Genomic DNA, 12,034 nt, shown 5'->3' on the forward strand with positions numbered 1-12,034 from the left:
CGGATCATCAAATACTTTTCGGACGGCTTTTATTGTTATCATAAAATACTTGCACCAAAGCTACTACGATGAACCATGTTGCATAATGCATGTTCATCACACTCCCGACAGTTTCTCGTACGTTTTGTAAAAAGGAAGGTGAAAGGGTCCGCAAAATGCCTTGCTGACACCTCACCTTTCCGGAAGCACTCAGTATTGCCAGCGCATCCCTGCATGAGGATTGGTGCGTTATGCGATGAAGTGGCAATGGAAGCTTGTGCGAATTATCAAACCCGCGCAAACCCCTCCTTCACAACAGGGGTAGATTTACCGAACAGGAATTTCAACGAGGCATACAAAGCTTTGTATGGGGTGGGTAACGAAACCCCGGAATCATGGTCTGGATAGTCGGCGACCACGTCCGAAAGCTGTACATTGAACGCGTCAAGCTTGCCTTCCTGGTCGCCCTGTCCCCCTTCTCCACCATCCGCACTGAGGGCTGGTTCGTTTTGGCCCTGGTGAGCCGCCACGAGGAACAGCCCCGACGCCTGCGGGCGCACCGTTAATACAGGTAAAATACGGCAAACGTCTAGGCTATGGGTACAAACTCCAGATTAATACAATTATTGAACCAACACAATGCATAATATCCCTGTAAATAATATCGAAGAGCGCTGCTAAAGGATAAATACACGGGATAACCGCTCGCGTAAGGGGGTTGAAATGCATAGTAAAAAAAACATCAGCGTAAGATCCTCGCTTAACAAAAAAGGTGGCTGCTGGCTTGCGAACTTTATGGAACTGACCAATTGAGGTGCGAATATTGCTCCGAAACGGGCCCCGAATGTCATAAAAAATGGGGACGGAATCAAAATACATAATTGGCCAGGAACGAACGTAACCAGAGTAGGGCCGGCCATGAGCACAAGTGGGGCCAGACTGTGGCTGTGTCGGTTAATGGTTACCGAGCTCCGACATTGGGCAAAATCACCGAAACAAGAGAAAATAAAGCCCCAACGAAATTTGACTACCAAACACATTTGCATCTAGACTGGCATGGCAAAAGCCAGTACATATGCGCAACTCGCCAAACTCAACATTTGCATAACATGCTACAGTACTCTCCAAACTGTTGCTGCTGTCGGGTTGACCTTTGGCTTAACGATTGCGCTGTAGCGGAGACGGCGGCGCACAACACAACGTGGTCGCCCCCAATCTTTCCCAACCACCACAACATCGACATGCCCGATACCCCGCCGCCCTCCTCGAATTTGCGTTCAGCTTTGCCATGACAGAGACGGCGCCTCGACGCAGATGAGGACGATGCGCATTTCGCAGAAGTTGACCAGACACCCCGACCGACGACACGACCGATAACCCAACCCACGTTCGACCCGAACCGTCCTGTCGTGCTCGTCGGTGCCAGCCACAGTCATTTGCAAAGCCTCGGTTCAAGAACCCACTCGACAGGTTCAGGACTCTCTCCTACTCGCAAAAAGCGCAGCACCAGCCCCGTCAAGAGGACGCAGGACTTACTAGCCATGTCCAAGCCCATCAAGATGCAGTCAGTGTCCAACCGCGAGGAGCAGCTACCAGCCGAAATGCTCGAGCTATGTAGCCGCGTCGAAGACATCACGCTTCTCGAATCTCCAGTCGTTCCTCCCGAGGCCCGCGCAGCATTACAACAAGAGATTGGAAAAAACAGGCGCTTGCCTCCACATTGGTTCTTGGAAGAGGACACGACAACTGCCTCCGAAGAGAGACGAATGGCGGCGGCGGCGGCTGTTTATGCCGAGTTAGCCTCCTTGCAAAAGCTGAAACGAGTGGCCAAGCAATGCGAGGAAGAAGCTGGCTCGGAGTCGGACTGGACTACATGTGTATACAGCAACATGTTGGAACTAGCCACGGCCGGGTCTAAGGTCCAGCTGGTAGACATTACAACAGCACGGGTTGCTCCCGAATGGCAATCAACTATAACCTCGACTTTGCCAGGGAGTTCGTCCGCATCTTCAGCCTCATCCGCGAGCCGCCGACCGTATGTTACCGACGATGGAGGTGCAGCTGTGGTAGTTACAAAAATGGTGGACTTGGCCCTCGTGCTGGATGAAGACGAGCATACGCCTCTGGGGTCCGCCATCCAAGATGCCATCGGGTCGGCGCCGGCCGGCGAAAAATCCATCAACCAAAGTACTTATGGGCGCATAGCCCTTCGGCCCTTGGGCGTCGCCATCGAGACAAATGCGAGATCTGACGTTGAAGGAGGCCGCGTGCAACTGGCACTCTGGACAGCGGCCTGGTTCGCGCGCATGCAAGCTTGGGTTGCTAGGAAGCCGACTGAGGGCATGCCTTTGGGTTTGCCGGTAATTTTGGTCTGTGGGCACTCTTGGGAGCTATCATTTGTTTGCGACCGTGGTGAAAAGTTGGATTTTATTCATGGTTTTCCCATTGGGGGAACTAAGAATCTCGTCGGCATGTATCGGTTGTTGGCCGTACTGCGCGTTTTGGTGGAGTGGATGGATACCAAGTTCAGGTCGTTTTTTAACAAACTATTGGATATAGTTTGAGATTTGGTCAATCGGCAAGCTGGTTTGAAACGGGGGCACCGGACTCTGTCCACCATTTGCTGCTGCAGGACGTAGGCGGTCGTCATGATGGCCCAAGATATTAGCCAACTTAGCAGGGGGCAAGTTGAAAGGCGTTGCAGCGGGACCTCAAAGAACTAGCGGAAAGGTTAGAAATACAAGAGGTGGAGGTTCCACAAGATCAGGGTGCCACCGAGCTAGGTTTCTTGCCAGGCTCAGCTCTATTCCGAGAGACGACGGGCATCTGATGGTTAATTAGTTGGGGAAAGGGGTAGGGATACCTTTTAGAGGAATTTGCCCGGGCATTAGTATTGTGAGAGTAGATTTTGTGTATATAGCCGGCGCAACCTAATACTTTTCCTTGGCCGATAGTTTGCGCTGTATTTGATATGCGTACGTTATAAAAGTCACGCAGATATGAGTACGAACCGCGTATAGAATAATTGCCAGGTGTGCAAACTTATAAGTTTTACGATTAGGGCTGGTTATCCCGTGTCGGTGGAGCTTGGGTTATTAGAGTATCGTCCTTGTGTGCATTAGGGCCGCAGCTTGGACTTAAAGCTTTATCCAATGTGCAATTTTGGGCGATATAATGTAATACATTACGATTACCAGGTATTTAAATCCTTTGATGTTAAATGCAAAGCCAGAACTGGGTATGGTAAATGGCCAAGCTTGGATTAATTAAGTTAGAATTGGATTAAATCAAAACTGGTTTTTACAGATGGCAACGTTCGACGAAAGGCTGGAATTGGCCCTAGGTCAGACCCACCCCACCGGCAATTATGGCTCACATCCCATCGCTGATTCTAACATTCGCCCAAACAAACTAAAGCCCTTGACAGGTTTTCTCTTTAAGTTTATCGATAACATTGCTGGGCCATAGTTAGCGTCGGATCCGGCTTTTACGAGCGGGTAATTCTACATATCCACATCCGGTAACTTAAATCGAACCCCGTTATTGTCGTTTTTAACGCCGATGGAACCTTTTCGATCGCCGGCGAGTGCGTAAACCCCCTCTTGCTTTTTACCTATAACGTTGCGTACCCCCTGTTCGGCACCCCCCCTGTTCGGCACCCTGAAAATCTAACAACGAAATGCCTACTTTTATAAGCTGATTTAAATATAAAATTATCAACGGACAAAAATACAATCGTTTTCACGCTTCTCCGGTTCATTAACCTCTTCTTCATCAGCTAAAGGTTCCAAATTTTCTATATCCTTTTCCTGCAATCCAATAATGTTCTGTTTGTTAACCAAAAGCTCGTTTGGATCCGGAACCACCCTCCTCCTTTTAACCGGCCGTATTGCCTCCAGTTGTGCTTCCAATAAGCTGATTTTTTGCTGGGCGCTAGCCAAAAGGGTATCTTTAGCTTCGAAGCTTTTTTGGACTTTTGCAAATAAAAGACGTGAAGTAGCGTTGGTTTTGTTGGATTGGGAAAGTTTTTGCAGTTGAAATCGGACATCTCGGGTCGTTTTAGGGGTTTTCCAAATAAGTAAAGACGGGTCGTTAATTTTTTGGGCTGGGCTTTCCGGTGTTTTATCCCTTTGCAAACCGTTGTTTTTATTTTTTATAACGTTGGCATTGCTATTTTCTAACAAAAAAGGGCTTAAAAGTGGTTTAACCAAGTTTACCGGCCATAACCCCGTTGTACGCCAACCAGATTGAATGGTTTTTGCTATAAATGCTTTTAATCTGGCTTTTCGATAACAAAGTAGGAAATTTCGTTTTCCAATAATTGTTGAACAGCAAAATTGGCTAACAAATCCAAGTTGACGTCGATAAGCTTCTTTTAACGGCCCAAAAACCGATAGATCCAATGGTTGGAGAACGTGTGACGAATGAGGGGGTAAATATAGGAGTTGAATATTGTTTTGCAAGCAAAGAAGCATAAATTCGTCCGTTATATGTGATCCATGGCCATCCAAAACTAATAACCGCTTTTCAGGGGTTAAAGGTTGGGTATACGGAATAAACACTTTTTTTAACCATTCGATAGCCGTTTCGTTATTTGTCCACCCGTTTTCGGTTGCGTGAAATTTCCAATTATCGAAAAGGCTTAAATCCGTCGGAAACCATTGTTGTTGTACGTTTTTTCCCTTAAATATAACAAGGGGAGGGAGGGCAACGCCCGTAGCCGATATACATTCGATTATAGTCGTCCAACCCCGCGTTCCGGGCTCTTTCCGTTGCAACGGCCGGATCCCGTTAAGCCCTAATACCAGGCCGTTAGATCCTTTACCTTCCATTATACCGGTTTCGTCCATATTCCAACGGTTTTCCGGTTTAATAGCGTTAATAACCGGGTTCGTAATATAAAGCCACCAAGATTTAATTACCTCCGTAGTAGCGCCATTAACCCGGGCGTTATCTATTCGACGGGGCCTTTGGGTCTTAAGGATTGGATAACGAGCCAAAAAACGAGTTATCCAACGTTTTCCAAGGCCTTTTGTCTCTCCGGCGGCTTGAAGAATTCGTTCGGCAAAAAAGCGTAATTCTTGATGCGTTGGCGGAAGCCCTAAAGCTGTTTGGGTAAGTACCCAATCAGCCAAATGCTTTTCCTGTTCCGTAGAAAGCCTTTGAAAAGGGCTTTGTGCTTTTTTATAAGCTTGAGAACCTTTAAGTCGACTTTGAAGTGTAGACCTAGGTATTCCCCATTTTCGGGAGGTTTTTGCAATTGGATTGCCATTATTGACGTCGTTAATTGCAGATATAAGCTGTTTTTCAGTATATTGCTTCATTGGAAAATGGAGAATCAAGATTAGAAAAAAGTAAATCCAAAAGTGAAAGATTCATCGAGATATTTATAATAGAAGTTGGAGGATAAAAATAAAAGTGTTGTTATTTTTGGGTGCCGAACAGGGGGGGTGCCGAACAGGGGGTACGCAACGTTATATACTATGTATAGAAGGCTCCGGATGAAGAACCTGAATCAGACCTCCCACGGCCCTGCCGGGGAAAAGATTGCGGCTTTTGCTACTTGGACACCCTCAGCTTCCCTGGTCGCGCAGTGGGAACAGAAGCACAGAAAATTCGTTAAAAGGCCAATCAATGCTTTGCTTGACTTCCAGGAGAGTCAGAACTACCGGCAGATGCGAGGTAGCACCTAGATCCATGCGTGATCCACGAGGGGTATCATCTTAACCTTAATTTTCGAAGGAACTTTAATTTCGAAGGAGAGAAACGGCTGGAAATATGTCGAGGCCGGTTCTCGTTGGCAATGCAAGGCTATGTGGGCGGCTCGGGGACAGCATGCTTTGGCAAGGGATGACACGAGCAACATAATCAGATCTCGATGACGGCCGCAGGGTTGCCTTTTTTTTTTTCGCCGCACTAGCCGTGGTTGCCGGCCGCGTACATGACTCGGGTGGTTCCAATACAGCAACGGGGTCTAATGGTTCGCTAGGGCCGGGAAATCTACCGCTTGGTGTGCATTCAGACGTTTTATTGCAGCGAACTGCAGGATCTGCACCTACTCCCCTTGTTGTCTTTGTTCATAAAGGCCTTGGTTTTAAATAATATTAAGGCGTGACGAACTGGGATTGAGGTTCTCGGCAAGGAATCGACTAGTCTTCTTGCCGTTCACGCAATGCAGACGTCAACAATTATACAAAATTGACCCCGTTGAGTAGTTCCAGACTTACAAAGCGTCAGACTTGTCACTCTTGTCATGGACAGCATTCACACAGTTGCGTGCAAAGGATAGTCACACAGTAATTTTGTTGGCTTGGAATCTGGTTGCGTTCGCGTAAAACAAGAGACATGAAACAAAACACATAAACAGAACAAATGGGGATAAAAAAAAAGAGAAAATAGAACGGGAATAAAGGAAGCGGACAGAAACGTCCGTCCGATTTGAGCTTGTTTCCTTTGGATCTGTAAGTACGCTAGTGATCGGCCGATTGGCTCTTGGTCAACATTTTCTTGCTCACATGCCATGTCAGAGACATGGCATTCTGACAATCCCATGGAGACAGAACATCGGAATTGAGGCCTCATGCATAGAAAACAAAGGAAAGAAGAAGAGCGAGCAATAAGCCCCGACTGCCCTCGCAAAAAAGCCTAGCGGGTCAAGACTATTTTCGCAGTGCTCTGTTTTACATCCCGGTAAATCTGTACACCGCTGTACCTCGCTTATTCTGTCGTCTTGGTGAATTGTGATAGTTTGCCTTTTAGTTTTGAACGAAACCCGAAATGCCTAACAAGGGTGTGGATGAAGCCGTGAGCATCCGGAGACAATCGATGTTGGGCAGGTGAGGAATCCTTGACGATGAGCAATCACACGTGCCAGGAGCAGAGTTTGTTTGTTTCTCTCCGGTTTATCCAATCTTTTCCAACAGTGTACCAAGCATTGACCTCGCTGTAGTGGGGAAGCCGGGGTAAGAACTATCATCATGGAACATCCACGTGCTTTTACTCCCCTGGTGGACAAAAACTACCAGCTACTGGGTTGTTTAGGTTACCAGCTCTTCGCTTGAAATGTTCATGCAAAGGGAGAAGGAACCAGGTTCTCCGCCAGCTCTTGGCCCAAGCTCCCTTGCCCATATACTGATTGACGGTGCAGCTGTTGCTAGCAGGTCTGGCTAAATCATACATTGATGATTTTTATCCATTCTTTTGGTTTCTCTGATATTGTAGTCTTCAAGTTCTGGCTAGGTGTTCATACCATACTGAAATGGGGCGTACGTTCAGATGCAAAAAGTCCGAGGCTTTCTGGAAAGATTTGGGGGCAATAGTGGCAACATAGGGACCAAAACACATACAGACAAACACGTTACAAAGATATAATTAAAAAAAGCTTGGTTGGAAGCTAGATTAAATCAGGCTACTAGATGAAATTTTCACCCGTTTAGATGACAGCGCTGTTGCAAGAAAAACAAATTCGCCCGGCTGCCCCTTTTAGGGTCCCCTTTCGCTCAATCAAGATAAAAAAAAGTAGGTTAATAAATGTACAGTCGTAAAATACAGTCCGCTGTAAAGTCACGGGTGTGGCGTTCTCGCCTGCCCGCATGCCGTGTCGGCCGCTGAAAACTCGCTCGTCAAGCTCGCCTGTGACCTGTTCATCATGTCTGGGTCCATCTCGACCGAGACGCTCATGACCGTCTCGCATTGTATCCTCAACCCAGTAGTTTCCATCCCCGAGACCCTGAGGTGGTGATTATCCTTCTTCTTCCTCCTCTGTTCCCTCCTGTCAGGGCTCATCATGTGCAAAATCCCGCTGACCCCACCAGAGGTAGCCTTTTGCTTCGTCTCGCTGACCTCGACCCGCCTTTGGCCTTGCAAGGTATCATTGCTGCTGCTGCTGTTGCTGTTATTATTACTGCTACCGTTACCGACACCATTACCATCTGCACCTCCAAGCCCCATCTCCTCGTCCGCCTCTCCCCCTCGCACAAACACGACGTTGCCAAACTTCCTCCCCGGCGGCGTCCGCACAAACGCAAACGTGTTGATGCCAGTGTCCTGCGTCGGCGGCTTCTCGCCGGAAAAAATTATGGACCGCCGCGTGGTCGCGTACAGCAGAGTGTCCAGGAACCCCGCCGACCCGAGCATCACGCCGGCGAAGCACAGGTAGCCGAGTGGCACGTCGGCGCTCGCTCGCCCCGCCACGCGGCAGATGGATAGCGGCGCCGTGCAGAGTATATAAATGAGAGCATACAGCAGAAAGGCTGGGTGACGGCTGTTTGATCCGGCGGCGGCGGCGGCGGCGGGGGCTTTCAAGACGTTTGTTGTCGGGTTGGTGGCGACTGTGGTGCCGTCGTCGTCCGGGGTGTTTTGGGATGGAGGGTGGATGATGGATGGATTCGACAGGATGGCTGGGATGTTTCTGGATCTCTGTTTGGCGGGGGAGGGTGTCTTGGGTCGTGGTTGCATCCTATGATAGGGCCCGTATGGGTAATGGTGACCATTGCTACTCCGGACTTTGCTTCGTCGGAGGTATATGTATATATAGATGTATACGACCGTGATCACTAAGATGGAGAGAGAAGTCCAAAGATAGTGGAGATATAATCGGATAGCTGGGCGGTCAGGGTTGAGACCACACTGAACAAGAAATCACCCCATCAGTATCACTCGCAAGCAAAAGTGCAGGAGACCAAAAGGGTTTGCAACGCCTCGACATCAGCCAAAACTTACCCAAGCCCCCACCGGTGCAAATAGCGGCGTGTCGGTTCGCCACGTCATGAAAAACCCCGCCATAGCGAATGCGTAATTGAACAGCCACAAACCAACAAGGACGCTGTAGAATACCCAGGTGGTCGGTCGGTAGTTCTTGACGACGCCGAGGTAAGTATGAAGCGCGATGACAGTTATCATCAGGCTGGATCCCAGATCACCAATGGTGAGAAACCAGCCCTGCGCCCAACATATACTGCCCTGTCCGTCGACGGTCCCCTGGGTGACCCAGTGGATGCTTAGTATGAAAGCCAAAGACTGCTGGATATCAGCCAGCAAAAGGTTGTAGATGAGGATGAGGAACTGATTCGGAGGCTCCCTCCTCAAGCGCTCGATGAAAAGCCTGACACCCTTTGGGGATCTCTCGACGGCGTCCCCGGCTTCATCGTCGTAGCGGTCCATCTGGGGACACAGATGTTCCGCCGGTAAATTTCTCCCTCCATACTCGAGCGTGGTTTGCGAACGGTGCTCCGGGATGGGCGGGTATTGTTGGTTCGGTGTATTTGGTGGGAAAGGGCGGAGGTTCCAAGATATTAATTTCCAGCTGAGGTATATCAACAATCCCACGCATGCGAAAAACGATACCAGTGAAACGGAGGAAACGATTGTGAGTCCTTGAAGTGCACCCAAAGGCAGCGTGACTGTGTCGTCGCTTTTTGTTTCCAGAGTTGGGAGGATCTTCGGGGACGGCGATGACAATGCTGGCGGCGGTGGCTGGTAGTTTAATTCACCTTTCATCGTTGCCACATCGGCCCATTTCTGGAATCCAGCCATAACTTCTTTTTCTGATTATATGGAGTCCTGAAATCCCGTTTCTCTGTTCTTCATTGGAGGTCGTCCATTGATGGCCTGAATGACCTCGGCTCTTCTCGATTCGCTTCTTCTCATTACCTTCCAGAACCGAGATGGTAGAAAGTGCTGGTTTTTGCGTACATTTGTTTTCAGATGAAAAAGTGAATTTAAAAAAACATTAGCAGGGCGAAAGCAGAATAAGATATCTTACGAATGTGTGTATATGGAAGCGGGCTTCGAAGGGTGTAGGATCTCTGAAATAGATAGATAGAAATCCAAGGCAGGGCCACAAGTGAGATTTCACATTGCTTCACTAGCAAAAAAGTACCTCAACGCCCTAGTGGACACCGAAACTGACATCCATGACTAGCTAGTAATCACATAAAGTACTCTGTACGTAACGGGGTGAGATTTGGCAAGGAGTCAGGATCTAATTTACTGCCCAGGGATGCTGGGCCAGGCGTAAGCCGCTAAAGTCACTCAAGTACGGGATCGGTAATGTTGCTAATGATTTTCTAGAAATCATCGATTGATCCGAAGTATTGCATGGAGACTGCTAGAAAGAGGTGGTCTTGGACAGCTGAAGTGATATATCCACTTGTCCCAGTTTCACGATGCGATCCTTGTTTTCCTACCAAGGTGACAAGGTCGATATCATCCGTAAAAGGGAGATTGTCATGGGTAATTCATATACATAGTATACGTCCTTTTCAGGGATGCATATGTTGATTTTTTACCTAGTACAACCAGAGTTCTAGTCTAGCGGTCTACCCTGTACCTGAACCTTTAGGCAGTGGTCCCAACTGCCAAAAGTTGCAGTCGTCGGATGTTGGATACTTTGGAAATGCTTAACAATCAGATCATGGAGTGATATTAACACAAGCGAGCACGCCACCCACATACGAAAAAGGGTCCATTTGGGGCCGTGCGAGCTCAGCATTCACCCAGACTTGAATCATAATGCGTGCACTTGTTCATTGAGCCATGGAGAGAAGAACCACACCCATGAACGGTCCGACTGCTCGATCACCTCAACTTGTCATAGAGGAGATAATCTGGGCAAATTATTATGCCTGCCTAGCCAGTTACAAGCCGTGGATATCTGTTCCCCTTTCCGGAAAATCCAAGTCAGCCTCACGGACGGATTTTACCCGACTCCGGACTTCAAAACAAACGTTAAATAGGGAAGCTTACTCGAATCAGGTGTTTTAATAGCTTTCGTGATACCGACCAAACAAATAATAAACAAAATAAGCTCACTCCCTTTTCCCATCGTCCAACCATGTATCTGCAAAAAAAGATCCCCCCCCCCCCCCCCTAGCTAGAAGCTACGAATACACCAAAGGGCGGGCCCAAATTATGATCCCATCTGTTTGTGTGCCACCCGAATCGCGTCCGACCCCTTCGCCCTAAGCATGAACAGAAACCCAGATTTGCGCGTGATATCTGCTGATTGGTTGATAAAGACAGAATGCTGTGCTAAGAATTTGGGCAAAATCAAAGATAAGGTAACATCTTGTACCTCGCCCAGTATTGATGGTTTTATAACATTTGCTACCAAACTAGTACAAAGTAACAAGTAGGTACTCGCCGCCAAACAACGTTCGCACCAGCTCGCATTGTGGTGGGCTCTAAGAATTTTTATCCTACTCGGCATTATCGAGCGACCATACTCTTGATACTTGGTAGAACCATCTACGAAGGTTAGTTAGATGCGCAAATTCCAACAAGCAAGATGGCACAGTCTGAAATCTCTTGCTCCGCCCAGAGCTCATATGAAGCTGCAGCGAATCTGTATTTTTTTCCATACTGTGCCATGGTGCTGGAACTTACGCCTGTAGCCTTCATAAGTACGAAGATGTCGGGGATGGGTACTTTTTTTAGCATGGCCTCCCCTCTTCTAAAGAGAGTTTTCGACTGCCGCTACTCCGTATCAACCCGGCGCTCGTTCTAATCATCCGAACTCAGCAAGCTACGTCATCATTGATCCAACGCGCGAGACGCCAGTCCGATGCCCTTTGTTGTGCTCGTGCTTCAATGCAGCAAAATTTTGTGCGGATTTAATGCCAATAATGCGCAGACTGATTCGATTTGTTTGCTTCCCCCCTTTTTACCCACCATGGCCGGCCGGAAAGGAAACAAAATTGTCCAGTTCAGAAATTCCTCAGTAAACATGTTCACACCGAAAAGGTGAGGCTGTTACATAGTCTGACAAACATCACATGTTTTCCGTGCCGTCTTACTTTTGTTGTTTCGTAATCCGTAATTAACTGGAAAGTTTAAATGAGCCCTCTAAACGGGTGGAAGCTATCCTCCTTTTGTCTTGCGCTGGCCGTATTTGCCTTTTCCCGCGGCGTTCCTTATTTTCTTTCCTCTTCTTTGGCTTGGCGGCTTACTTGACGCGGTCCCTGCGTCCCCACGCACTTCGTCGTACTCTGAGAGGGAGACACGCTGCCCGGCTGTGTCTGATTCATATATGAATCCAGACCTTTCTCCGCTCGGA

The 12,034-nt window shown here is 48.2% G+C and overlaps 2 protein-coding genes across 2 annotated transcripts; one reads left to right on the forward strand and one right to left on the reverse strand.

Moving 5' to 3' along the window:
* Nucleotides 1-374: 374 nt before the first annotated feature.
* PgNI_06455 (uncharacterized protein) lies at nucleotides 375-2,543 on the forward strand (the record flags this gene model as incomplete). The annotated part of the gene is made up of 2 exons (XM_031126479.1): nucleotides 375-497; nucleotides 1,275-2,543. The coding sequence occupies 2 exons, from the start codon at nucleotides 375-377 to the stop codon at nucleotides 2,541-2,543; spliced, it is 1,392 nt and encodes a 463-aa protein (XP_030983175.1).
* A 4,999-nt stretch (nucleotides 2,544-7,542) lies between these two features.
* PgNI_06456 (uncharacterized protein) lies at nucleotides 7,543-9,513 on the reverse strand (the record flags this gene model as incomplete). Its single annotated transcript, XM_031126480.1, has 2 exons — nucleotides 7,543-8,607; nucleotides 8,701-9,513. 2 exons carry the CDS (start codon nucleotides 9,511-9,513, stop codon nucleotides 7,543-7,545), a joined length of 1,878 nt encoding a protein of 625 aa, XP_030982572.1.
* Between the last annotated feature and the right edge of the window lie 2,521 nt (nucleotides 9,514-12,034).

Source organism: Pyricularia grisea, chromosome I (genome assembly GCF_004355905.1).
Source record: "Pyricularia grisea strain NI907 chromosome I, whole genome shotgun sequence".
In the NCBI taxonomy this organism is placed as follows: Eukaryota; Fungi; Ascomycota; class Sordariomycetes; order Magnaporthales; family Pyriculariaceae; genus Pyricularia; species Pyricularia grisea.